This window comes from Eulemur rufifrons, chromosome 15, assembly GCF_041146395.1.
Source record: "Eulemur rufifrons isolate Redbay chromosome 15, OSU_ERuf_1, whole genome shotgun sequence".
Taxonomy (NCBI): domain Eukaryota; kingdom Metazoa; phylum Chordata; class Mammalia; order Primates; family Lemuridae; genus Eulemur; species Eulemur rufifrons.
In genome coordinates this window covers 11,454,938-11,479,483 of record NC_090997.1, presented here as the reverse complement: position 1 = coordinate 11,479,483, position 24,546 = coordinate 11,454,938, and the positions used below count along the sequence as shown (strand labels likewise).

Below are 24,546 nucleotides of genomic sequence, written 5' to 3'. Positions count from 1 at the left end.
ATATGTGAGGCCAGAACTGTTGTGCCATTTTTGGAAAATACATCTGCCACAAGGGGTTTTGTTGGAAGAGAAGAGAAGCAAAAATTGGGACAGTCTTGTGGGCAGGGCCAACTTACCCAGTAGTCACAGCGCCTACTGATATTCTGATCTTTAAAATCAGAATTAAAAAATGAACATAATCCCCCCCAATCTAGTAGAGAAACTTAATCTAGTGGAGACACTAATCTAGGGTGGATTATGTTCATTTTTATTCCAATGAACGATAAAATATGATAAAAATTATTAACACTTATTTAATATTTATTTATTCACTATTTATGTTATGATCCATGAAGGCAGAACTGTGTGGGGCCCATGAAAGTCATAATGTGGCTCGGATGTGGGGTCAAGGAAGGGTTTTTGCTTTGTTTTAATAAAGGGGATATTAAGCACATCTGAATGCTGACGGGAATAACCCACCAGAGAGCGATACATGGAGGCTGCCGAAGAGAAACGCAGCAATTGCGGGAGTGAGCGATGTGAGTGAGCGAAGAGATGTGGTCTAGGAAACAAGCGGTGGGGCCGGCAGGTGGAGAAGGGGAAGGGTGGCTGCTTCCTGAAGCCAGGGGGGCAGAGGGCGGGGCACAGACACAGAAGCTGGTGAACACTGTTGGGAAGGTGTGTCGATGCCTGGTCCATCTGTTTCTCTGCGAAGTGAGCACCAGGGACATCAGTGAACGTAGGAGCCAGTGGGAGCTTCAAGGGCAGGAAGGGCCATTGCATAGTCCTCGCACAGAGCAGGAGAGTGAATTCGGCAGGGAAGAGCAGGCCGTACAATTGTCCGGCATTATTTGAAGTGTGTGCAGCCAGCGTGATTTTATGATTTTCTGCAGCAACGTTCAGCCTCTTTGGTGCGGGTGAGGCGAGAGAGCACAGTCAGTGGATGGCTTTAACCAGGGGCTGGTTTTGCCAAGGGAGTGGTTAGGGGGAGAGGCAGACACAAAATCAGGTTATGACAAGGAAATGGTAGGAGCGCTGGACCATGAGATGAGGACAAAGAGGAATGTGAGGCTATGAGCTAGATGATGGATGTTAAAAAAAACATATAAGGTTGGCGAATTACTGGCATGAAGGTGTTAGAATAACTGAGCCGGAAGGAGAGGCATGCTGACGAGAGAAGGCAGTATCTGAATGTCGGAGGTAGTAGAGAAAGTGGTGACAGCAAGGCCTAGGGCAGTGACCCTCAAACTTCAGTGTGCCCTGGAAGCACCTGAGGCCTTGTTAAAACAGATTATTGGGCTCCACCCCCAAAGTTCCAGATTCAGTAGGTCTGAGGTGGGGCCTGAGAGTTTGCATTTCCAACAAGCCCCAGATCCTGCTGGCCCAGGGACCACAAGTGAATGGGAGGCCAAGGTGAGGTGGAGGAAAGCTCTCTGGAACCAAAGAGACTGATACAGTTTGGATATTTGTCCCCTCTAAATCTCATATTGAAATGTGATCCCCGATGTTGGAGGCGGGCCCTAGGGGGAGGTGTTTGGGTCATGGGGGCAGATCCCTCAAGAAGGGGTTGGTGCTGTCCTCGCCATAATGAGTGAGTTCTCCCTCTGTTAGTTCACAAGGGATCTGATGGTTAAAGAGAGCCCGGCACCTCCTCCCACCCCCTCTTGCTCCCCTTCTCACCATGTGACACACCTGCTCCCCTTCACCTTCTGCCGCATGTGGAAGATTCCTGAAACCCTCCCCAGAAGCACATGCTGGTGCCATGCTTCTTGTACAGCCTGCAGAACCAGGAGCCAAATAAACCTCTTTTCTTTATAAATTACTCAGCCTCAGGTGTTCTTTTACAGCAATGCAAAACAGACTAAGACGGAGACCAAAGACCTTTGAGGCCAGAATGCGGGATGGGTCATTTATCACTTGGATGCTGAAGTCACTGAAATGATTGAACTGATGCTTTGAGACAAGGGGTGAAGTCACCAGTAAACGATGACAATGAGGAAGAGTAAATAGCGGGGCAGAGTTGGACATGGCTTCAAAGGGACTGGTGTTATTGAGGGAGAAAAAAGAAAGGGCCATTTGGAGGCAACTGAGGAGTAAGGAGGACTCCAGCTCTGCTCTCTAGACTTTGAAGGTTGTGGGATGTGGGAGAAAAATCCAGCAGTATTTGAAAGGATGGCAGAAGAAGTAGGGTTCCTACTTCAGGAGTGGCAAGAATTTATAAGAACACTGAGAGATTGGGAGTGTCTGGAGGCAGGGAACAGTGAGGGGCGAGGTCAGGCCTGGAGACGCGCCGGACAATTCAGGGGGGACACCCAGTGGGGAACAGGCAGGGCCGCCCTGGGATTAAGGGCAGATTCCCTGGAACTACTGCCTTTAACGTCTTCTAGAAAAATCGGTGCTCCGGGTCTTCTGGTTCCTTGGAGGTGTCATCTTTATATTACATTAAAATAAGCATGAAAATATCATTGATTTAAAAGTCGATTTGCATGACCTTTAGTATAAAAGTAAGAGCCTTCAAAGATATTTTGGGCCGTGCTCCCAGATGCGTCTCACATGTTAGCACTGTGGAGGGAATGTGAGAAAACCACTACCTGTAGGTCTGTGGGTGAAGGGCTGGAGGGAGGCATTTGCACTTTAAATTGGAAAATGAAAAACCTCCAGTACTCAGAGATATGCTCTGTAGGGAGCTTCCGATGCTGTGCCAGGCTGAGTTAGCCTGGGGACGGGGTTGTTCCCGTAGAGCCCTTCCCATCACAGATTCTGCCTCTTCTCACCAGACCGTGTAGGGGGGCGGGCGAGTCCCGGATCACCAGCAGATTCTATGTTATGGGCTAGGAGTTGGTCGCGCTTCCTCTCTGGATTTGAGTCTCCTGTCTCCAAGATGGGCCCCTCTGGAGCAGCAGGAGGGTCCAGCCTGTCCTCCCGACTTCATCCACCTCCCTCTGCCTACTTCTCAGTTCCTTCCCCTTCTCCCTCTTCAGGCTCCCGGGGCCAGGGTGGTTGCTTGGTTGGCGAGGCTGAGGGGAGGGGTGAAGCTGGGGGAGCTTAGGCTGGAGGTCAGACCTTCCAGAGGAATCTTCTAATGGTCTTAGGGACGCTTAGCTGGCCTGGACCCGCCCCCTCGCCGCCTGCCCCCGTCACCGCTGATCGCGTTCACTTGCCCAGGAGATGAGGAAAGGGAGCAAGAGGGCCCTAGCCTAGGAATCAACCAGCAGAGGCCCAGGAGGAGACACAGACACTTGCTCCCTGGCATTCCTGGGGGCCAGGATGGGGCAGCAGTTCAGCTGGGAGGAGGCGGAGGCGGCCGGGGAGATGGACGTGGCGGAGCTCCAGGAGTGGTACAAGAAGTTTGTGGTGGAGTGTCCCAGTGGCACACTCTTCATGCACGAGTTTAAGCGCTTCTTCAAGGTCACAGATGACGAGGAGGCCACCGAGTACGTAGAGGGCATGTTCCGGGCCTTCGACAAGAATGGGGTAAGCCCTGGAGGGGAGGAGCGGTGGCCGGTCCACCTGGTGCCCCCTCACCCTGGAGCCAAAGGCACATCCTCGGGGAGGGCGCCCAGTCCCCCATCCTTCCTGCCTCTGCTCTGTGCCCTTCATTCCTGTCCACCCCTTACCTTTTCTTTCTCCCTCTTACCCCAAACTCTTCTCTCCCCGACATTCTGCCCCTTCCCATCTTTTCTTCTCTCCTCCCTGCCTCGCCTTCCCTCCCTCCACCTCTCGGTTTTCATCTGATGCTCCCCGTAGCCTCTTCCCGAGAGCCGAACATCATCTAGTCTGGGTATTTTGGGGTATTTGGGGCCAAGTTTCTGCAGCCCAGGACCTGTTTTTTCATACCCATCAGAGCCCCTGTCGCTCTAAACAGAGGAGCAAAAGAGATGTCCCGGATGGGACAAGCTACGTTAGCATAGACCATGAGCTGCCCCTTGTTGGGGTCCTTCAAACTGAGAAATGTTGGAAAAGGCTCCTGCACTGACTGGGAGATGGGATGAATTGCTGCACAAGTTCCTTTCAACTCTTCAAGTCTTGGAAGGTTGCATGAAATCATTCAGACCACAGGGTTTCTTTAGGCTCTCCAATGGCACTAGCAGCTAAGAATTAAAAATTCAGTTCAACTTAAAACCCCTTGACTATTCAAGGTTATCCAGTTCAGTGGCTCTGCAGTCCTTTAACCCATTGTTTGCCTCAACTACCTATTTCAGCCCCAAGTGGAGGGGGCGGGTTGGACCTGGAGAATTAATCTGGAGGAAGCGTCACTACTCCACCTCCCAGTGCGTGGAGAACTTGCCTTTCTGAGCTGAGGCATTGGCAGTGCCACTTCAGGTCTGTCCCTGTCCCGGGCGGGCGCGGGTCAGTGCACATGCCCTCAGTGTCCGGGTGAAGGGGGGGAGGGCAGCGTCGCGTCTTCAGTGCAGCAGAACCACCCTTGGAGACAGGCCCATCGACCGCCCCACGGGACACAGAGCCAGCTTCGGACCTCTCAGAGCACCTTCTCTCCTCACGGCCCCCTGGGCAGCTCTGTGGGGGAGGGGATATTTTTGTTATTCCCAATTCAATGATGAGAAAGCTGGGGCAAAAGGAAGCGAATTGATTTGCCCAATGTCATATGCTCAAGGGTCCTGACAACCAGTCAAGTGCTCCTGCCCAGAAGGCAGGAATTTTTTAAGAAAGAAAATGATTTTTTTGGCGGGCGAGGCAGCTCACGCCTGTAATCCTAGCACTCTGGTAGGCTGAGGCGGGTGGATCCCTCGAGGTCAGGAGTTCGAGACCAGCCTGAGCAAGAGCGAGACCCCGTCTCTACTAAAAATAGAAAGAAGTTATCTGGCCAACTAAAAATATACATAGAAAAAATTAGCCGGGCATGGTGGCACATGCCTGTAGTCCCAGCTACTCGGGAGGCTGAGGCAGTAGGATCACTTAAGCCCAGGAGCTGGAGGTTGCTGTGAGCCAGGCTGACGCCACGGCACTCACTTTAGCCCAGGCAAAAAAGCGAGACTCTGTCTCAAAAAAAAAAAAAAGAAAATGATTTTTTGAAAAATTTGAACGTCAAAAGAAAAGTAAATAAGTATATCAAGTCGTATGTGGCAAGATGCTATCATAAGTATATGCCATAAATATATATATATCATCCCCATATTCATCTAAAAATCAATGCAGCAACAATTCAAGATCCAAAAGGGATTATTAAGCTCCTGGGCATTATACCTCATCTCTTCTTATAACGCAGCATATAATAGTCATCAATTGTTTTTCCTTTTTCAATAACTTTTTAATTGTGCTATGATTCTAAATTTACAGGAAAATTATAAGAATGATACAAGTAACTCCCATGTATAATTTATCCAAATTCCCCAAATTGTTTACATTTTGCCTTGTTTATCATTCTCTGTCTTGGTCTATATACACATTTATAATGTATTATATATGTACATCCACATACACATAATACATACTCTATGCATATACATAATACATAACATATACATATTTTAAGAGAAAGTAGTAGATATTATGCCCTTTTTTTCCTAAGTATTTCATTGTGTATTTTCTAAGAATGAGGACATTCTCTTAAATACATTATCACAATCAGGAAATTCAACATGGATACAATTCTATGATCTAATTGACAACCCACATTTAGGTCTGGCCAATTGTCCCAATAGTGTAGTGTTCTTTATAGCTTTCTTGCTTTCTTTCTTTCTTTTTTTTTTTTTTTTTTGTCCAGTCATACATTGCATTTACTTGTATCTTCTTAGTCTTCTTTAATTTGGAATCTTTAATCTCAACTTTTCTTTGTTTTATTTGACCTTGACATTTCTGAATATGGCACCCCAATTATTTTGTAGAATGCCCCGCAATTTAGATTTGTCTAATGTTTCCCCATGATAAGATGAAGGTTTAACACTTCCCGCAGAAATGCCAGTGATGTGATGTTGTGTCCCTATCAGTGCATCATCTGGTCATATATGTAATGGCAATTTGTCCCATCACTGGGTGGTGAACTTTGACCATTTGGCCAAGGTGATGTCTGCCAGGTTTCTCCACTGTGAAGTTGCTATTTTTTTCTTTTAATTAATAAGCTTCTTGTAGGGGTACACCCTGAGACTAAGGAAATATCCTATTGCTCATCAAATTCCCATCTACTAGTTTTGGCATTGATAATTTTCTAACTCTGGCAGGGTGTGATGGCTCATGTCTGTAAACTCAGTACTTTGGAGGCTGAGGTGGGAGGATTGCTTGAGCCTAGGAGTCCAAGGTTACAATGAGCTATGACGACGCCACTGCACTCCAGCCTGGGTGACAGAGTGAGACCCTATCTCTGGGAAAAAAAAAAAAAAAAAAAAGTCTAACTCTACCACTGTCCCTTCTCTATTTATTAGTTGGCAATCTGTGTAAGGAAGAGCTTTCCTAGTAGATGTTTTTAAGTTCCTCTCTCAGAGACTGAGCCTTCTTTCCCACTTGGTCTTTGTCACCTGACCCCATTCCCTATCGTGGCACACCTTTATGTCAGGGAGTTTCATTTCTGGACAATTGGTCTGAGATTTCTAGAGCAAATAATATCAAAAGAGTTCATAGATCTAGCTCTCATGTCAAAATCTGGGGTGATGGAAACAGGGTCAAGGCAAAAGGGGCAGGTGCACCTCGCCTCTGCTGCTCTCCCTCGGAGCACTTCTCTCTGGCGGTTGCCCTGGAACGCCCTGGAATGGAAGAAGAGGGAGGATGAAGATCAAATGTCACCTACGATTCTTACACAACACGCATTGGGGTCAGGGCTGGTGCACAAATGCATCAATTCAGGGAGAAGCGGGGCAGATAATCCCACAGAGCAGATGACACGCCCACCCTATTCCTGAGCAGACAGAGGCATTTCCATCACTCTTGGGCCTCATGGGTAATTGGAGCTGACAAGGACCAGTGTACAACAGATAGAATTAGTTCCAGCTGGAAGTTTCCCACAAATGGTCCTGGGGGCGGGGTGGGGGAGGGGGAGGGTTGCAATAGCCTCACAGGTGAGATCACTTATCTAGAGATTACTCTAGAATATGCCTCATGTAAGGCAAGAAGTCTTTATGGAAACTGAATCATGTTGAGAGAGGATCTTATAAGAACAGAAGGTCCCGAACAAAGAAGGAGGGAAAATCTAGAGATCTGGAGAGGAGGGATTTGTCAGTGGCTTTGGTTTATTTTTCTCCCCTTGCACCCCCAGACACCAGGCTCATTTGCTAGACAGAAATAAGACTTGGGTGGAGAAGAAAACTTTTTCCAACTTAATGAACAGGAGGAGATGTGTGGCTTGAAAGGCTCCACCACTTGCTGGCTGGGTGGCCTTGGGCACCTCTGAGTGGCAGGTTCCTCATCCATAAAATGGGGACAGCATTTCACACTCAATTCTCATTAAATAAGAAACACAAGATGCTTGTAGTAAGCTTAATTAAGTACTAACTGCTACAGAAAGTAGCCTTTAAAGAACCGACAACCACTACTGAGTAAGAATCTATACTAAAAAAAATTACCAGAGATGTAAGAAAAACTGTACATGCACAAAGATGTTCATTGTGTAATGTAAAATATTAGACGTGTGTTCAAAAAGAGGGAATTCCCAGTACCCCCTCCCCCCAAAAAAAATTCCCCAGAAGTTGAGATTTTAAATAATTTTTAAAGACATGGGAAAATGTTAAATGAAAATCCAGGAAATAAAACTATAAGTATAGTCCGACCTCAATTAAGTGAATATATGGTGGGGGATAAGGGGCCCACATATTTACAGAGATTATCTAAAAGACATGAATAAAACGCTTCAGGTGTTGAGGTGGGCTAGTTCTGTTTTCTTCTTAGTTTTTTCCTTTATGCTTTTTGCTATTTCTCTCATTTTCTGCCATTTTCTCTTGTTGCTCAAACCCTGCTCACTCAGGCACCCCTTGGGCTGGGGCTCTTGCCAGGCCTGACTCAGTGGGACAGAAGTGCTCTGGGCCATCGATGTCATTTCTGACACAAAGTTATGAGAATGGCAGACACTCCTGGGGGAGCCGATGGCTCCAATTTTTTATCTGGAGAGCGGAAGTCCCAACCCTGGAGTAAGTGAGCTCCTCTAAGTGAGACCCTGGCCCGACTGACACACCGAAGCCACCACCACCAGCTGCCTTTCGCCTCAAGCACATTTGGAGAAGAGCAAGAATGTTCTCTTCCTACTTCTTGTTTACTGCTTTTGGAATAATTGTTGCTGTCCCATTTCTGTCACAAGAAATTTCAGTTTCCTGGTGAGAGTCACCAGAGTAGACTGTGCCCCTCACCCTCCCTCTGCCCACTTAGCCCCTGAGCTCTGTCTCCCCCACCCTTCCTGGATGGGGGTGGGGCACAGGCCTGTCATTCAGGTAATGGCCCCTGGGACTCAGGGTGAGTGAGAGCACACGGGAAAATTTCAATGTGAGCTCTGCTCTCTAATCTCCTTTCAGAACTACCTTAGTGCCCAGTTCAGATCAAGTCCATCACTGACTCACTGATTCATAAATATTTATTGGCTCCCAACTCTGGGCCTAAGTGGCACTTCGCTAGGCATGAAGGAGAAACAAAAGCAATGTCAACCCCTCCCTTTTCTCCAGGAGGAAATAATGTGACATACTTAGGAAACAGTCAAGTGACGATGCCAGAGGAAGTCTCAAACTACACAGAATAGACAGTAGGTGCTGTAGATGTTTGAATGGGGAGAGAGACAGCACTATAGCTGAAGTGGGTGAGAAGGAAGGCTTCCTGGAGGAGGAGACCCTTGAGCTGAGCCTTGAGGGATGGATAGGATTGGGTGATCATACAGAATGAGAATAGCGAATGTTCTCCACCCCAGGAGTGGAAACCGGCATGAGCAAAGGTGCAGAGGCCACATGGATTGCAAGGAGTAGGAAGAGCCCTGAGTCTGCAGGGGTGAGTGGCCCTGAGTCTGCAGGGGTGAGTGGCCCTGAACAGGGCTCACACCTGCATTCCGGGGAGGTGGGGCTGTGGGCGGCAGGGGGCCTCAGCAGCATTCATGCCCAACGCAGGACAACACCATCGACTTCCTGGAGTACGTGGCAGCCCTGAACCTCGTGCTGAGGGGCACCCTGGAGCACAAGCTGAAGTGGACCTTCAAGATCTATGATAAGGACCGCAATGGCTGCATCGACCGCCTGGAGCTACTGGACATCGTGGAGGTCAGTGTCTCCGGCACTCGAGCACTGCTGGGGCTGAGGGCTGGCCGCGGGGGCCAGCTGGGGCTGGAGAGGAGGACTTGAAATCTTTCCGAGGGTGTTTTTTTTTTTTTTTTTTTTTTTGAGACAGAGTCTCACTCTGTTGCCCAGGCTAGAGTGAGTGCCGTGGCATTAGCCTAGCTCACAGCAACCTCAAACTCCTGAGCTCAAGCGATCCTCCTGTCTCAGCCTCCCGAGTAGCTGGGACTACAGGCATGCGCCACCATGCCCGGCTAATTTTTTCTATATATATTTTTAGCTGTCCATATAATTTCTTTCTATTTTTAGTAGAGATGGGGTCTCGCTCTTGCTCAGGCTGGTCTCAAACTCCTGAGCTCAAACGATCCGCCCACCTCGGCCTCCCAGAGTGCTAGGATTACAGGCGTGAGCCACCGCGCCCGGCCCCGAGGGTGTTTTTGACCACTGTGGAATTAAGCTAGAAATCAACCACAAAAAGATAACTAGTCAATCCCCATCTGTTTGGAAAGTAGGCAATACACTGCCAAATATTCTACGAATCAAAGAAATACTATCTCTCTCTCTCTCTCTCTCTCTCTCTCCCACACACACACACACACGCACACACACACGCACACACACACTAAGTATTTTGAACTGAATAATAATGCAAACATGACGTGCCAAAACATATGGAATGGAGCTAAAGCTGGGCTTGCAGAAAAATTTACAGCCTAAAATGTATATATCAGAAAATAAGAGGCCGAGGCGGGAGGATCCCTGGAGCCCAGGAGTTCGGGGCTGCGGTGAGCTACTGCACTCCAGCCTGGGCGACACAGCGAGACCCTGTCTCTAAGAAAAACATCAAAAAGAAAAGAAGACTGAAAGTCAATAATTTAAGAAGCCATCTCAAGAAATTAGAAAAAAGAAGAGTAAATTAAACCCAAATAATATAGGAGGAAGGAAATAAAGAGCCAAAATTAATAAAATAGAAAGCAAATACTAGCAAGAACTATCAAGGGAGAAAGAAGTACCTGGTACGTCCCGGCCTGTGACGTGTCACTGCCAGCACTCCGCTGGGAGGGGACGTCGTTCGGCTGCTCTAGGAAGGAACTCGCCGCACAGCGGTTCTGCAGGCTGCCCAAGCTCGGGGACCTGGCAAGTGCCGCAGCTGACTTAACCCCTCAGGTCCCCAGACCCTTCAGTGAGGCCTCTTTGTACGGGCGCCGGGCTGGGCGGCCAGGCCGTAGAGGCCAGTAAGACGCAGCCTCCATCCTCAGGCAGCGCCCGGGCTGGGCAGAGGAGCCCTCACATCTGCCCGTCTCTTGCACATTGGCACGGTGCCTTCACAAACGTGGCCTCATGCGGAGAGGAAACGGGCAAAGGAGAAACATTTCTTCCCTCCAGTCCAGCCGCCTGTGTCCCCACCATTCTATTTTACACGTATACAGACACATACAGAAACACACTGAATTATCTTCTCTGCATGCCCGTTTCTTCCTCTGTGGAATGGAGCTTAGACTGTCCCGGTGACTTAAACGTCCCTTAGAGGCTTTGGTACTGGGGCTTCGAGGCTCACGGTGGTGCTGGGTGGGGTGGCGTGTGCGGCCAGGAACTCCCAGTTGGAATTAAGCCCGTGGGGCTCTGGGAGCACAGCTGTAGGATGGGTCAGTTTCCATCGGGATCTGGATCGTGTGGTCCTTAGATGCACAGCTGGGAAGCCAGCCCCGGGGGGCAGCACTGAAGGATGTGGGTCACCGGGGTGAGGATGGGGCTTGCGGGGTCTCCCGTCAGTATAGCTGAGTGTTCTACACAGGCAATTTACAAGCTGAAGAAAACCTGCAGGGAGGAGACGGAGGCTGAGCAGCAAGGCCAGCTGCTCACGCCCGAGGAGGTCGTGGACAGGATCTTTCTCCTGGTGGATGAGAACGGAGATGGTAAGAGGGGCAGAGGCGGTGGCGGGAGGGCTGTCCGCCCCGCAGCACCCCTTCTCTCTGGCCACGTGTTCTTGGGCAAGGCCTCCACCTCCCAACGACTGGTACCCTCATCTGTGACAAAGTTGTAGAGAAGATTATGTAAACTAGCAAAGGGCATCAGAAGCACATGATGTTTGTAGGGGTGATTAAAAACCCTCCAGGAGTTGCTGATGGGGGCCAGGCAAGCATAATAGAAAAAACAGAAACCTTGGAGTCAAGCAGACCAGATGATATATTTAACCTCTCACCCTGGGCTCAGTTTCCTCATCTGAAAAATGGGGATGATGATAGTGGTTGAGAGGAACCATGGGACAACGTGTTAAGAGCCAGGCATAGGGAAGGCCTTCATTCAGCCTACTTGGGCTCTCCTCCCTGTAGCCCAGTGCCCAGCCCCAGGGCAGTGCGAGAAGGGGGCTGGCTTGCAGAGAAGCCCTGAAGAAGCTCTCTGCTCCACCCAGCATCTCAGAGGTACCACGGGCAAAAGTAAAACTTCAATTCTTCTGCAAAGAAAGCCCCTTAAAGGTTCCAGGAGACTCCTAGAGAATCGGAGAAGTGACAGGCTGCCTGGTTTGCAGAAGAGGTGTAGGTGCATCCTAAGAGAGCAGGTCTCTCCTCCTGCCCCAACCGCAGGTCTTCCCTCTGCCTGCATGACCGTCTCTCCCACCCCTGCTCAGGCCAGCTCTCTCTGAACGAGTTCATTGAAGGCGCCCGTCGAGACAAGTGGGTGATGAAGATGCTGCAGATGGATGTGAACCCGGGTGGCTGGATCTCTCAGCAGAGACGGAAAAGTGCCATGTTCTGAGGGGCCTGGGGCCCTGGGAGCCCTGGAAGAGTCTACAAGCTCCTTCAGGACTCCAGGATCACCCAGGTTTCCAGAGTAGTGGGAGGGTCCCTGGCTCAGCCTTCGCATGCCCGCTCTCACCCTGGCGTGGACTTCCTGGCTCCCCTGTGCAGGGGTGAGTGGGGACGGGGAAGGGCTGCTGGGTCTGAAGTGGCCAACAGGGCACAGTCCATTGTGGAGGATTTCCGGGGGTGGAGAAGGGAACGTGGTTACTGCCCTTTCGGCTGCTCCTGGGAGAACTACGCCTTGGCTGGGTGGTTATGGGGCTCCCACAGATTCCTAGGTGTTCTCAGTTGGGAGCAAGAGTCAACTGAGGGGAGTCGGGGTCCCATAGGCCAAACCAGCGATGAGAACGCCCACACTCACGGGGTGTGAAGCAAAGGCAGGTAGGAAGCAGGGGCTGCAAGGTGTTGAGACTGAAGAAAAGGTAGGAGTGTGTGTTGGGACCCCCAGGATCCTGAGGAGTGTTCCCAGGGAGGACCCTCGCCGCCTCCTCCCCATGGCGTGCTCACCAGTGGTGTCAACGGGGAAACCTGCAGCAAGCAAGCAGCAGGCTGTGGTCCTCCTGACCTTTGGAGGGGTCGGCTGTGCTTAAAGGGGCTGTTTCAGCTCTGCCCAGGTGCTGCTCCCCGAACCCTGCTGCCAGCCTGCCTCCTCCCCACCCCCGGAATCCCCCTCATCTTCCATACCCACCCCACACCCACCCCTCCCCAGCATGGACCTTCCACAATTCCCAGCCAAAAGCTGAACGTATCTCTTTAAAGGATGGAGAAACCTTCTCTATGTCTCTGGGGAGAACTGGGGGCCTGCTGACCTGGGCTCTAGGCCAGGCTTTGCCTCCAACTGCCCCCAAGATGGCCACTCCTCTTCCCTAACCTTGGTTGTCCGTCTGCACGGTGAGAGCAGGTTGGACGGGGTGAGCAGTTTTCAGATTATTATTTTTTTAGATGTGGATTCTTTTTTGTTATACAAACGCTTACATGCAATCCCAATATAGAAACTGGATTAAAGGGGAGAAGCTCTGGTTGAAAGGGCCTGGGGAACTCGGTTCCCTCCCAGCCCTGCAGCCAGAGGCCCCTCTGAAAAAACTGAGTGAAAACCAGTTGCCTGGAAACCTGTTAGTCCTGTGAGATAATTTAAAACTGGGACCTGGAAAAAATTTCGGTTTACGTTGAATAGCTATGTTTTTATGTTGATATATAAAAAATAAAACTAACCCATGGAACCTGCAATTTTATAGATATATTTCATATGATATTCAATGAAGTTTACTTTAGATATCAATTTTAGGCAAAAATGATTGATTAAAAATTATTAATAATAATCCAAGTGGGACACAGATAGGCTCAAATCATGAAGGTGGTCTGTGAATGAGGTTGGGGAATGTCCTCATCCTACGCAGACACCCTCCCAACTCTGACCTTCAGGATTCCCAAGCGGCTGCCAGCAAGAGCAGGGGGAGAAATGTCAACCCCCTTTTTCCTCCAGGCTGCCCTCAACACTGGCCTCCACCTGCCCTCCACGTCTGCTGCCCAGGCCCTGGCTGACTTCCCTGTCGGGGTGGTCCACGTGATGGACAGCACAGAGGGGGCAAAACGCACCCTCTCATCCCCCCACTGGGGTGCTCTCTGACCTGGCGTTTCACCCTCTTTCCCCTTGTTTTCTCCCTCCCACCCCTGGGTTTTTATTTACTCCTCACACCTCCCCCACACCCAGCTCAAGTGAAGACTCCAAGCCCAGAAGAAAGAGCATCTTTGGAAAAATGATCACAATTGCTCCAGCCTCTGTCTCTCCCCAGGTTCCTGCGGCAGCCAGGCAGCTGTCATTCCAGGCAAAGCTTACAAAATCTGCCATGGGTGGGTAGATCTCTGAGTTGGGCATTCCTAAAGTCAGGGTGTGCAAAGAATGAGGATGGGGCCCACCTGTAACAGACTGTCAACTGGTGTCACGTGTCCCTGAAGCAAGAGGGATTTCAGTTATACCGGGGATGGTCAGGTCATTTGCAATGAGTCACAGACCTGGGGGGAACCATGGGGCACCTCACACCACCAAGCAGGGGAAGTATGAGGAACTTGTGCAGTCTCTTCTGGAAAACTACAGATTTCCTCTGGGCAAATGAGGACTTTCTGCAGTGCCACCCACTTTCTTTCACTTTTTAGCCAGCACCAAACTTGAGCAAACTCTCCCAGAGTGTCAGAATGCATGCACGGGCACAGACGTTCAGATTCAGATCCACAGTCATCCAAACATTCCATCCTTGTCTCCGTGGTAATATTATGAACTTCTTGAAGGAGTGGAGGTTTTTTTCCTCTTACCAGGGCCCTAGAAGGTGCTCCCTAAAAATGGTGACCTTTATTGTTTCAAATTTGGTAAAATTCAAATCCTAACACATGCCCCCAATTTACACCTAAGAACACTCCTGTCCACATCACACAGCCCCCACATGTGACATATACATCACAGAGAACGCACCTTCAACCTCCCCACGCCTTCTTCTCCATGTGCAAACCCTAACCACTCTTTCAGGTCCAAAGTCAAAGGTCACCCCTGTGACGCTGCCTGAGTCAGACTCCTCCAGGTCTCTCCTACAGGAATCTGTTCACAACTGCTCTTAGCATATTTTATTACGCTGACGCTTGCCCACTGTCTCCACATTAGCCTGAGTTCCTTGAGGATGAGAACTGTCTTCTTTCTCGTCCAACATCTAGCATGAGTACATACTAAGTGCCCAGTAAATGCTTACTGAAGGGAGGAATGAATCAACACAAATCACCAGTAGGCTCTGGGATCCCAGGGGCAGGATCGGAGTGTCACTGGAGCACAAAGATTGGGGCTGTCACCACCGCATCTGCAGGACTCCACCAGAGACCTGGGAAAGCCCAGCCCTCCCTCCGAGCTTCCACGTCTAGAAGAGTGAGGACTGGAGAAGGTCCGTGGAGAAAGTTGGGGAAAGCTGGGAGAGGTCCCTGAGAGCAGTGGGATGAACAGTGCCCCCAGCAGGGAGTGTCACCACCACCTGAGTCACCCAGAGTGTCCAGAAGCAATCCTTCACTGTCCCTGGCTCTGGACTCCCCCTTCTGTCCCTCTGCTGCCACCAAGCACCCCAAAGAGGCCAGCTGAGCCTTTGAGTACAGTAGAGTCTATCTGGCATTAAGACAAGAACAATGACACCAGGCACCACCACCCCACCCACCCCCTAGTACAGAAGCAGCTGGGCGATGGGCTCAGCCGGCTGCCTCGGTGGCGGGGTCACCATCCTCCTCCCCATCCTGCTCGCTGTTCTGGAGCCTGCGCACGATGCGGGTCAGGTCCAGGCTTCGTGTCAGCGTGTCCAGGAGCATCTGGTCCTTCTGCACTCCCTCCACGAACTCTTCCAGGGAGAGTTCCCCTGGGCAAAGAGAAAGGGGGCCGTGGGCAGGAGGGTGTTCACACCTGCAGTGCAGGGCCCAGAGCTAGATGCTTGCAAGAACTGGGGACAGAGCGAACGCTGGGGGATGTGGCCTGTGAGTATGGCAGGCAGAGGGACCCAGAGCCCACTGTCTGGCCCAGGAATCCCTAAAAGCCAGCCCTGTGGCTGGGGCAGAGGCTGGTGGAGGAGGTGACCAGCAGAGGGCCCTTAGGGCCTCCTCCTCCCCACCTTCCCCTCTCCCCTGGTGACCTCTCACCCCTGATGACCCCACATCCTTGGTGACCCAGCATCCCCGGTGACCCCTCCCCCGGCCAGCCCCTCCTGGACCCCTCACCATCCCCATTGACGTCAATCTTGGAGAACACTGTATCGGTGAACTCTTCCGCACTCATGGTCGTGTCGCTGCAGGGGTTAATGGCTCGGATGGCCTGCGAGGGAAGCAGCAGGCAGAAGTGAGGGTCCTATCTCAGTGGTGGGAGTGGGGACAGTGGGAGCCTGTCTGGCTCCCAGCAGTAGCGGGCAGAGGTGCTGGTGTCCGGGTCTTAGGCAGAGCTGGGACTGAGCAGCCGAGCTTCAGTCTCCAGGTATCAGTGACGAAAGGCCCGCAGAGGGGAAGGGACATGGTCCGGTCACGCAGCTGGTGCGGGGATCCTCAGTCCCAAATCCTGTCGCATCCGAAAATCGCAGTTCCGACCCCTGAGGCTCAGCTTGGGGTCCCACCCGGGCGCCGCCCCCCGCCCGGCCCGCTGCACCTGGACTTACCCGGATGATGGTGAGCAGCTCGTCGCGGTCGATGCAGCCGTTGCCGTCCACGTCGTAGAGCTTGAAGTACCAGCGCAGCTTCTGTTCCACCTTGCCCTTGAGGACCAGGCTGAGCGCCGCCACGTACTCCATGAAGTCGATGTAGCCGTCCTGGAGAGGGGGGAGGGCCGCGGCCACCGTGAGCCCACCCGGCCGATGCCCAGCGAGGGGCCACCTCTGTCCTCACCCACGCCGGGCCTTCTGTCTGTCCTCCGGGACACCCGCACAGCCCACCCTGCCCGCCCCAGAGAATGCGGATCAAATCCGATAAACCAGCCCCCCCGGGGCGTGAGTGGCTGACACCGTCTCTGCACGGGCATTTGGTCTTAGCTGTCGCTGCCCGTTTGCCTGCGATTCTCAAGCTTGAGCCTTTCCCGTCAGGGGGAGCGGGGACGCGGTGTGTGGCTGGGAGGAGGAAGAACCGCACCCCCAGGGATGCGGTTTGGATGAGCTCCTGGAAGTTTCTCACCCGCAGGCGGGCGGGGCTGGGGGAGCTGGGGCAGGGGCGGGAGGGAGATGCGGGGGCCGGGAGCGCCTTCCCCATTCCTTCCTCGCTGTTGCTCGCTGCTCGTACGACGTGCTGTGATACACTGAGAATTCAGAACCCAGGGAGCTAGAAGCCCGGTCCTGAGGAGTGCGGTGTTGAGGCACAGGTTCCAACCCTGACTCCACCCCCTCAAAGCAGTAGGATCTGGGACAAAAGAGTTACTATGTCTCTGGCCCTCGATTTCCTCATTTACAGTAGTTGTAATAGTCCCTACTCCAGTAAGATGGTTGTAGGATGAAGTGAGTTCACGTATGGAAAGCACTCAGCACTCAATAAACGTTACCTATTATTACTGTTAATGCCGTTATTATTATAGAGAGATCACTATGACAGCGTGATGCACAGTCGTCTCCCCTAGTATATGTGGGGGATGGTTCCAGGACAACCACCCACTTCATCCCACCCCTCACCCTTCCAGCCCCACCCCCTGCATATACCAAAAATTCGCACACACTCGAGTCCCGCAGTCAGCTTGGTGGAACCCGAGTACAGGAAAATCCACCCTCTCTACACGGGGTTTCACAGCATGCAAATACTGTATTTTGTATCCACGTATGGTTGGAAAAAATCCTCATACACGTGGACCTGTGCAGTTCAGACCCCAGTTGTCCGAAGGTCAGCTGTATATTCAGCAACAACATATCCAGACAGGACGCTATGGAATCGTAGATTAGGAGCACCCAACTCTGCTAGGGCAGGGGCAAGAAGAGGGGAGCTCAGGGAGGCGAGTCTCAGAGGAGTCGGTCATGGGGAAGGGTGGCAGAAGACATTCTTGCAGGATATTTCTTGAGGACCCCCTAAATGTTCACCAGCTGACACTCTGCCTGGCCCTGCCAGCTCTGTGGATGGGGTCAAGGAATTAAGGCACACGGGCCAGCCTCCGCCTGCTCCCAGCAAATTGAATGAGGCCGAGAGAGGAAGCCTGTGTCTTGTAGAAAGGCTCAGTGCTGTAACGAAAGAGCACTGGACTCACAGCAGGTGAACTTGAACTCAGCCTCTGTTCCTCCACTTACAACCATGACTCTGGAACCAGGAAGTTACCGAGAGGCAGATTTGAGGTCATTACGAAAAACTCTTTACCAGGCAGAGTTGGCCAGGCATGGTGGCTCATACCTGTAAACTTAGCACTCTGGGACGCCGAGGGGGAGGATTGCTGGAGGCCAGGAGTTCCAGCTTGAGCAAGAGCAAAACCCTGTTTCTACAAAAAATAGAAAAATTACCCAGGCGTGGTGGTGCATGCCTGTAGTCTCAGCTACTCAGGAGGCTGAGGCAAGAGGATCGTTTGAGCCTAGGAGACTGAAGCTGCGGTGAGCTATGATCACACCACTGCTCTCTAGCCTGGGTGACAGAGGGAGACCCTGTCTCAAAAGTAAATAAATAAATAAAGCCAAGCAGAGTTGCCCATGGTGAAAGGGTCAGCCTGGTGCAATAATGAGCTCCCTGTTGGTGAAAGCGTACAAGCAGAGGCTGGCAAGGATGTGGCAGAGATAGGACAGGAAGGCCTCTGAGATCTCCTGGTCTGTGCTGGCCTGTGGCCTTGAGCAAGGCCATAAGCACTCTGAGCCCCACAGTGGAGATTTGGACAGAGTGGGCATTTTCGTGGTGCTTCCCATGTGAAAGGCTTTCACTCGCCTTAGCTCATTCAGTTGCAACCACCTCCCAGGATTGTCACCACAATGGAGCAAGGCCCTTGCAACAGTGCTTGGATAAGCAAGAAAACCACTAAGGAGGGTCCTCTGGAGAAGGGGACATGGGGTGAGGATGCTTTTCATTTTTTATCTTTCTGTATTGCTGGAAATTTCTACAATAAGCTGTATTACTTTTATAATTTAAAAGAAAAAAAAAAGGCTAAAAGGGGCAATGGAAAAAGTGTGAGGTTTTGTACCAGAAAGACCTAAACTGCCTCTTAGGAGAGGCATGACCTTGGACAAGTCACATGACCTCCTCGAGTCTCAGTTGCCTCAGGTCTAGGATAGGAATGACAATACATACTTCTCAAGATTTCGATGTGGATTAGATTCAATGATGATACTACAGCAGTACTAACTTTTTCAGTGTTCTCCGTGGACTTCCTGGGCTGAGTGCTTTATTTACTTATTTAATCTCACAGCTCCCGGCCCCCAGGAGGTGGACATTTTTGTCTCCATTTTGGATGGGAAAGCTGAAGTTGAGAAAGATTAGGCCACACGGCTAATGAATGACAAAGCCTCACCTAGAAAGCTGGGTCTCCTAAGTCCTACACCAGGGCTCAAATGTGGGCTAGAAGATTTACATTGATTTGTGTGCACCTGTGGGACTGCCAGGCACAGCTAAGCCCAGGCAAAATTTTGAAGTAAGCAAAGCAAATGCCTGTCCCCCAGTTCCCACTCCCTACTCACACCGCTGTACCCTCTGGCCCCACACAGCTGGTGCAATACCCCGGGATACAAATGTCTTCTAACTCAGGGGCCGGTGAACTTCTTCTGTAAAGCGCCAGATAGTAAATATTTCAGCTTTGCAGCCAAACAGCCTCTGTCATTTAGCATGAAAGCAGGCGCAGACAATTTGTAAAGAAATGGGTGTGGTGTATTCTAGTTAGACTTCATGTACAAAAATAGGCCCGTGGGCCTCATTTGCACATCCCTGTTTTATTTAACTCGTTTCTGCATCAGAACGTGCCGGTCCTGTGTCCCATCTCCTAGCCAAGCTGCTAAATTATTCCATGCTGATGACAACAGGTCAAGACAGCATTGCCCAAAGTGTGACTGTGTACCATGGGTGTATATGAGGCGCATTGGGTGGAACAGGGATGCTCTTCATTTTAATAAGTGCATAGCTTTAATCCTAGCACTCTGGGAGGCCGAGGTGGGCGGATCGTTTGAGCTCAGGAGTTCGAGACCAGCCTGAGCAAGAGCGAGACCCCATCTCTACTAAAAATAGAAAGAAATTATATGGACAGCTAAAAATATATAGAAAAAATTAGCCGGGCATGGTGGTGCATGCCTGTAGTCCCAGCTACTCGGGAGGCTGAGACAGGAGGATCCCTTGAGCTCAGGAGTTTGAGGTTGCTGTGAGCTAGGCTGACGCCACGGCACTCACTCTAGCCTGGGCAACAGAGTGAGACTCTGTCTCAAAAAAAAAAAAAAAAAAAAAAAAAAAAATAAGTGCATAGCTAATTAATGTGTATTGTCAAATACATACCTAGCTATAAAACTCATGACTTCTCATATATTCATTCACTGATGCAACCAGTATTTATGAAGCACCTACCACATTCCAGGCACTGTCCCAGGAGCTGGGGATTCAGCAGGGAACAGACAGGCAAATCCCTGCCCTCCTGGAGCTTGCATTCCAGCAGGCAAGACAGACAGTAAACATGAGGTGGAAATGTTATTTAATATCTGGTCTTAGAAGATGAGAAGTGCTGGGGGGAAAGGAGAGACCAGGAAATGCAGAGGTGGGGACCAGTCCCAGTTTTGTTTTTGTTTTTTTTTTTGTTGAGACAGAGTCTCACTTTGTTGCCCAGGCTAGAGTGAGTGCCGTGGCGTCAGCTTAGCTCACAGCAACCTCAGACTCCTCGGCTTAAGCGATCCTACTGCCTCAGCCTCCCGAGTAGCTGGGACTACAGGCATGCGCCACTATGCCCGGCTAATTTTTTCTATATAGATTTTTAGTTGTCCATATAATGTCTTTCTGTTTTTAGTAGAGACGGGGGTCTCGCTCTTGCTCAGGCTGGTCTCGAACTCCTGACCTCGAGCGATCCACCCACCTCGGCCTCCCAGAGTGCTAGGATTACAGGCGTGAGCCACCGCGCCCGGCCACAGTCCCAGTTTTAAATAAAGTTTAAATCAAGAGATCGGGATGAGTGATAGTGACAAATCGACGCCTGAGCAGAAGCTTACAGCAGGGGAAGGTGTGAGCCAAGCAGAATTCTGGGGGGAGAGGGTCTCAGGCAGCACAAAGGCCCTGAGAAAGAGGTGTGTGTGGCATAAGGGAGAAGGCCATATTGGGTAGAAACAAGAGGTCGATTTGCTTTCAGTGGAAAGAAAAGGATCAAGTGGTGTTTGCATGTGACTATAATTAAAGAGATGGCATATGAGTGACTCCAGTTAGTTTGTCCCTCCTTGGTGTCATATGTGTGATTTTGGGGGGTCCTCCTGCAGACATGTCTTGCCCCAAAGGGTTTCCTTAGCAGGCAAGAAGATGAGATAGTTCGGTGTGTTTAGGGGCATGGGAGTTGGGCTTAACCACTGACTCTTCGCCTCCTGTTCAGGAGTTATTGCTTCTTCTGGAACATTCTGGGGGTCCGGCATGATGACTCCATCCCTGCTAGTCTCCACACCACGGGCTCCTGTACTCTGCTCCCCAACTCCCCCTTCGGGAGAGCCCTCGGACACCAGCATACTGCCCTTGAGGCTGGAACTCAAAGCCCATAATCTTCTTTGGTCCCGTAACCCTCAATATTAGTGAGTTTTAAATAGCCGCTGAGCCCAGCTTTCCTGGATGCCCCGCCCACGACAGAGCCTGGGCAGTGAGGGGAGGAGCCTCTCCCGGCCTTCTGTGGCACCTGGCAGCCACCATCTCGCAAGCAAGGCAAGCGAGGGGACAGTAGGTGGGAGACCCTTTTGTGGATTTAGGTTCTTCCACCACTACACTTTGACTGAGTTGTTCCAGATAAATGGAACGTGTAGTATTGAAAACCAAAGCACACCTTAACTCATGCTCCCAGCAGCCACGGCAGATGCAGGTGAATACGCTGAGGCTGAGAGGAGAGATGACAGGCTCAAGGTCACCAGCTGGGGGCCCACACCCACAGTCCCAAGCTCCCCTTTCAGCGTCCCCTCTAGTTTATCCGGAAGTCCTCACCCAATGTGTCCAGGTAGTTACTGGAGAGACATGCAATTTGACCCCCGTATGGACCTTCAGCCTCACTTGAAAAAAGACGAACTGAGGTCACTGGGTATTTTGAAACTGGAAGTATCCTGGATTCCCCAGTGCCCAGGCAACTGTCCCCAATCCTGGTATCCACAGAACATCACAGCTGACCCAAGTGACGCGGGGCTGCCCGTCCCAGAGCAGTGGGTCTGGGGACTCATCGTCCAGCTCCCTGCTCTCTGCCCCTCCTCCTGCAACCTTGGGAGCCTCAAAGGGTCTTTGCGAAAGCACCATGTATAGGACTGGCACATCGTAGGTGCTCAAAGACTACCTTGGAAGTGTCTGTGTTCATTTTGGAGTGAACTGAGACATACGTTTGGCAGAGGCAGAACAAACCATTAGATTCAGCCTCAAACGTGGGCCTCTCTGTCGTCCCTTGGAAAGCAAGAGCAGGGACAGGGTCTGCTTCATTTCTGATCCCCTAGTGCCTGATTCACAGCAGGTGTTCAACAAACATTAGATGAATTGAAGTCCTACTGTGGAAAGTCAACCTCCCAAATAAACAGATGACTGTAGAAATGAAGTCATCTCTAGCAGACACTTCTGTGATCCTGTCTGCTCTCCTCCCCTCCTGCTGGTCGGGCCCCTCGAGGGGTCCCTCCCGCACTCCCCAGCCCACCCCCCAGCCCCTGCTCACCTTGTTGAAGTCAAAGGTCTCAAACATCTGCTCCACATACTGGCTGGCCGACGGGCTCAGGTTCTTGAGGCCGAAGAACTGGCGGAACTCATAGAGGGTGAGCTGGCCGGAGGGACACTCGGTCATGAACTTCTTATACCACTGGTGGCACTCGGTGCTGCTCAGCTCCTCCACAGACTTCCCGTCCATCACATTGCCCATCGTCCAGGCCTGCAGGAGGCTGATGCCCGAGACGGACAGGTCCTGTTTCCTGCTGCTCCCTGCACAAGGGCGCCCTGGCCTGCTAAAACAGAGCCCTGCTGTCTCACAGGCCCGCGTCCCCTAGGTCTGAGCAAAGAGGGGCCCGATGAGTAGGACTGTGCAGGGCGATGGCAAAAGGAGGTGAGCAGAGGGGAGAGGTGACGGGTACACCCAGACCCACAGGATGCCAAAGAATGGGTGTTCAAAGTCCCCACTAAGTCCTTGCAGCCAGTGGGAACTGTGCCCAGAGGAAGAAGAGTGAAAATAGAACAAAGCTTAGAGAAGCAGAGTCCCAGGATTACAGCCTTGAGCTGTAGGTGAGAGGATATTTTTACCCAGTTTGCAATCTCCTAATCCCTTCTTACCATGGCAGAGTGGGGGTCCAACCAGTGGCTGCTCTGATCCTATGACCTCCATGACCTTCTCCTGCTTTGAGTGGGTTCACAATGCTTTTGGAGTCATGGTATTGAGGAATATATGAGATGGTGCTTGTTCTTCCAGAGCAGGACAACTGTGGGCTCTTGGCAGGGCTGCTATGTGCGGTTATCCAGGCTGTGCACTGCACTTGGCCATCACAACTGAGGTAGCCCAATCACACTATGGATATGATAACATATGAGAGCATATCCTAGGTGGATGCAGAGTTTGTGGGCTTCCAAGACAAGTATGTGCACCAGTTTACATAGCCATGCACATATATGCACACACACACTCTCACGTACACATTGGTCCCGTCCTGACCACACGCACACACCCTCAAGTTCCCAGAGGTTGCATCTCTCCCATCCTGGAAGGCCTGAATTCAACCCAGCATCTGATTCAGAACCTGACACCACTGACTACCAGGGGTGTGGGGGTGGGGTTGGTGCCCTGGGCGGTGTGTGAGTCTGTACATGAGAGTGCAGGCACACAGGTGCATGGGTGAGCTGCTACCTGTTGGTCCTGGAAAACTCCCGGGCCAAGCCTTGGGGCCTGTGTATGCAGCAGCAGCTTTCTCTGATGCCTGTGGGATGTCTACTCTCTGGCCACAGATTTAAAGTTGGTTCATTTATGAAACCAACATTCAGGAGCAGGTGCACTTAAGCTGGGTGCTTCCAGGAAAGCTTAAAGCCAGTGCTTGCCCCACCCTGCCTTTTGCCCTTGTTTCCCTCCCCACTTTACACATGGGCCATGCCCAGATAGCCTGACTCAGCTAGAGGGAACCACTGCCCACATCTCTGCTTCCCCTAGCCAGGCCTTGGACACTCGTTCAAGTTGTGCACTGATACACTAACACAAAACTGCCTTTTATACTTGAGGAAGGGGTGCCTTTTCAGGGTGCTTTGTTACCATAGCAACCTAGCTCATCCTGACTGATACAAAGACTATACAGTTTCAAATACTGCACAATATGTCTTTTGGGTGGCATGAGGCTTGCTTAGCTCCCTGGAACCCCCAGCTATAAGCCTGGTCCCTCCCAGACTGCCAGGCCACAAAGAGAGGATTCTGTTTTATTTTTTTTTTTCCAGTGGCCGGTTATTAGGAGAGAGGATTCCTTTTTTTCCCCTAATATCAACAATCAGTCCACTGTAATCTTAGCTACTCAGGAGGCTGAGGTGAGAGGATTGCTTGGAGCCAAGAGTTTAAGATTAGCCTGGGCAACATAGCAAGACACCTGTCTCTATAAAAAAAAAATTTAAAAATTAGCCGAGCATGGTAGTGCACACCTGTAGCCATGGCTACTTTGGAGGCTGAGGCAGGAGGATCACTTGAGCCCAGGAATTCGAGATTTTAATGAGCTATGATCATGCCACGGCACTCCAGATTGGGTGATAGAGCGAGATCCTGTCTCCAAAAAAAGAGGGGGAAGGGAGAATAATGGTACCCATCTGATAGGGCTATCAAGAGGATTAAGTGAATTAGTATTAATATATGGAAAGCACTTAGAATAGGATCTGTCACAGACTAAGTGCCCCATAAATATTGGCTACGATTTTATAATTTTGTAACTGCTACAGCAGCATGTCTGGCAATGACTAGAATCTAG

General features: G+C 51.0%; 2 protein-coding genes across 2 annotated transcripts; one reads left to right on the top strand and one right to left on the bottom strand.

Moving 5' to 3' along the window:
• The first annotated feature begins 3,246 nt into the window (after nt 1-3,246).
• GUCA1B (guanylate cyclase activator 1B) lies at nt 3,247-11,933 on the top strand. Its single transcript, XM_069488877.1, has 4 exons — nt 3,247-3,453; nt 9,012-9,161; nt 10,972-11,092; nt 11,806-11,933. The coding sequence occupies exons 1-4, from the start codon at nt 3,247-3,249 to the stop codon at nt 11,931-11,933; spliced, it is 606 nt and encodes a 201-aa protein (XP_069344978.1).
• A 3,263-nt stretch (nt 11,934-15,196) lies between these two features.
• GUCA1A (guanylate cyclase activator 1A) lies at nt 15,197-22,481 on the bottom strand. Its single transcript, XM_069488562.1, has 4 exons — nt 22,281-22,481; nt 16,144-16,293; nt 15,716-15,809; nt 15,197-15,360 (listed from the first exon to the last, which is right to left on the bottom strand). Exons 1-4 carry the CDS (start codon nt 22,479-22,481, stop codon nt 15,197-15,199), a joined length of 609 nt encoding a protein of 202 aa, XP_069344663.1.
• Between the last annotated feature and the right edge of the window lie 2,065 nt (nt 22,482-24,546).

Coding starts and splice junctions, on each gene's coding strand:
- GUCA1B (XM_069488877.1), top strand. CDS start 3,247: ATGGGGCAGCAGTTCAGCTGGGAGGAGGCGGAGGCGGCCGGGGAGATG. Junction 3,454..9,011: donor GGGCCTTCGACAAGAATGGG/GTAAGCCCTGGA, acceptor TGCCCAACGCAG/GACAACACCATCGACTTCCT. Junction 9,162..10,971: donor AGCTACTGGACATCGTGGAG/GTCAGTGTCTCC, acceptor TGTTCTACACAG/GCAATTTACAAGCTGAAGAA.
- GUCA1A (XM_069488562.1), bottom strand. CDS start 22,481: ATGGGCAATGTGATGGACGGGAAGTCTGTGGAGGAGCTGAGCAGCACC. Junction 15,810..16,143: donor AGCTGCTCACCATCATCCGG/GTAAGTCCAGGT, acceptor CTTCCCTCGCAG/GCCATCCGAGCCATTAACCC. Junction 15,361..15,715: donor GATTGACGTCAATGGGGATG/GTGAGGGGTCCA, acceptor CTCTTTGCCCAG/GGGAACTCTCCCTGGAAGAG.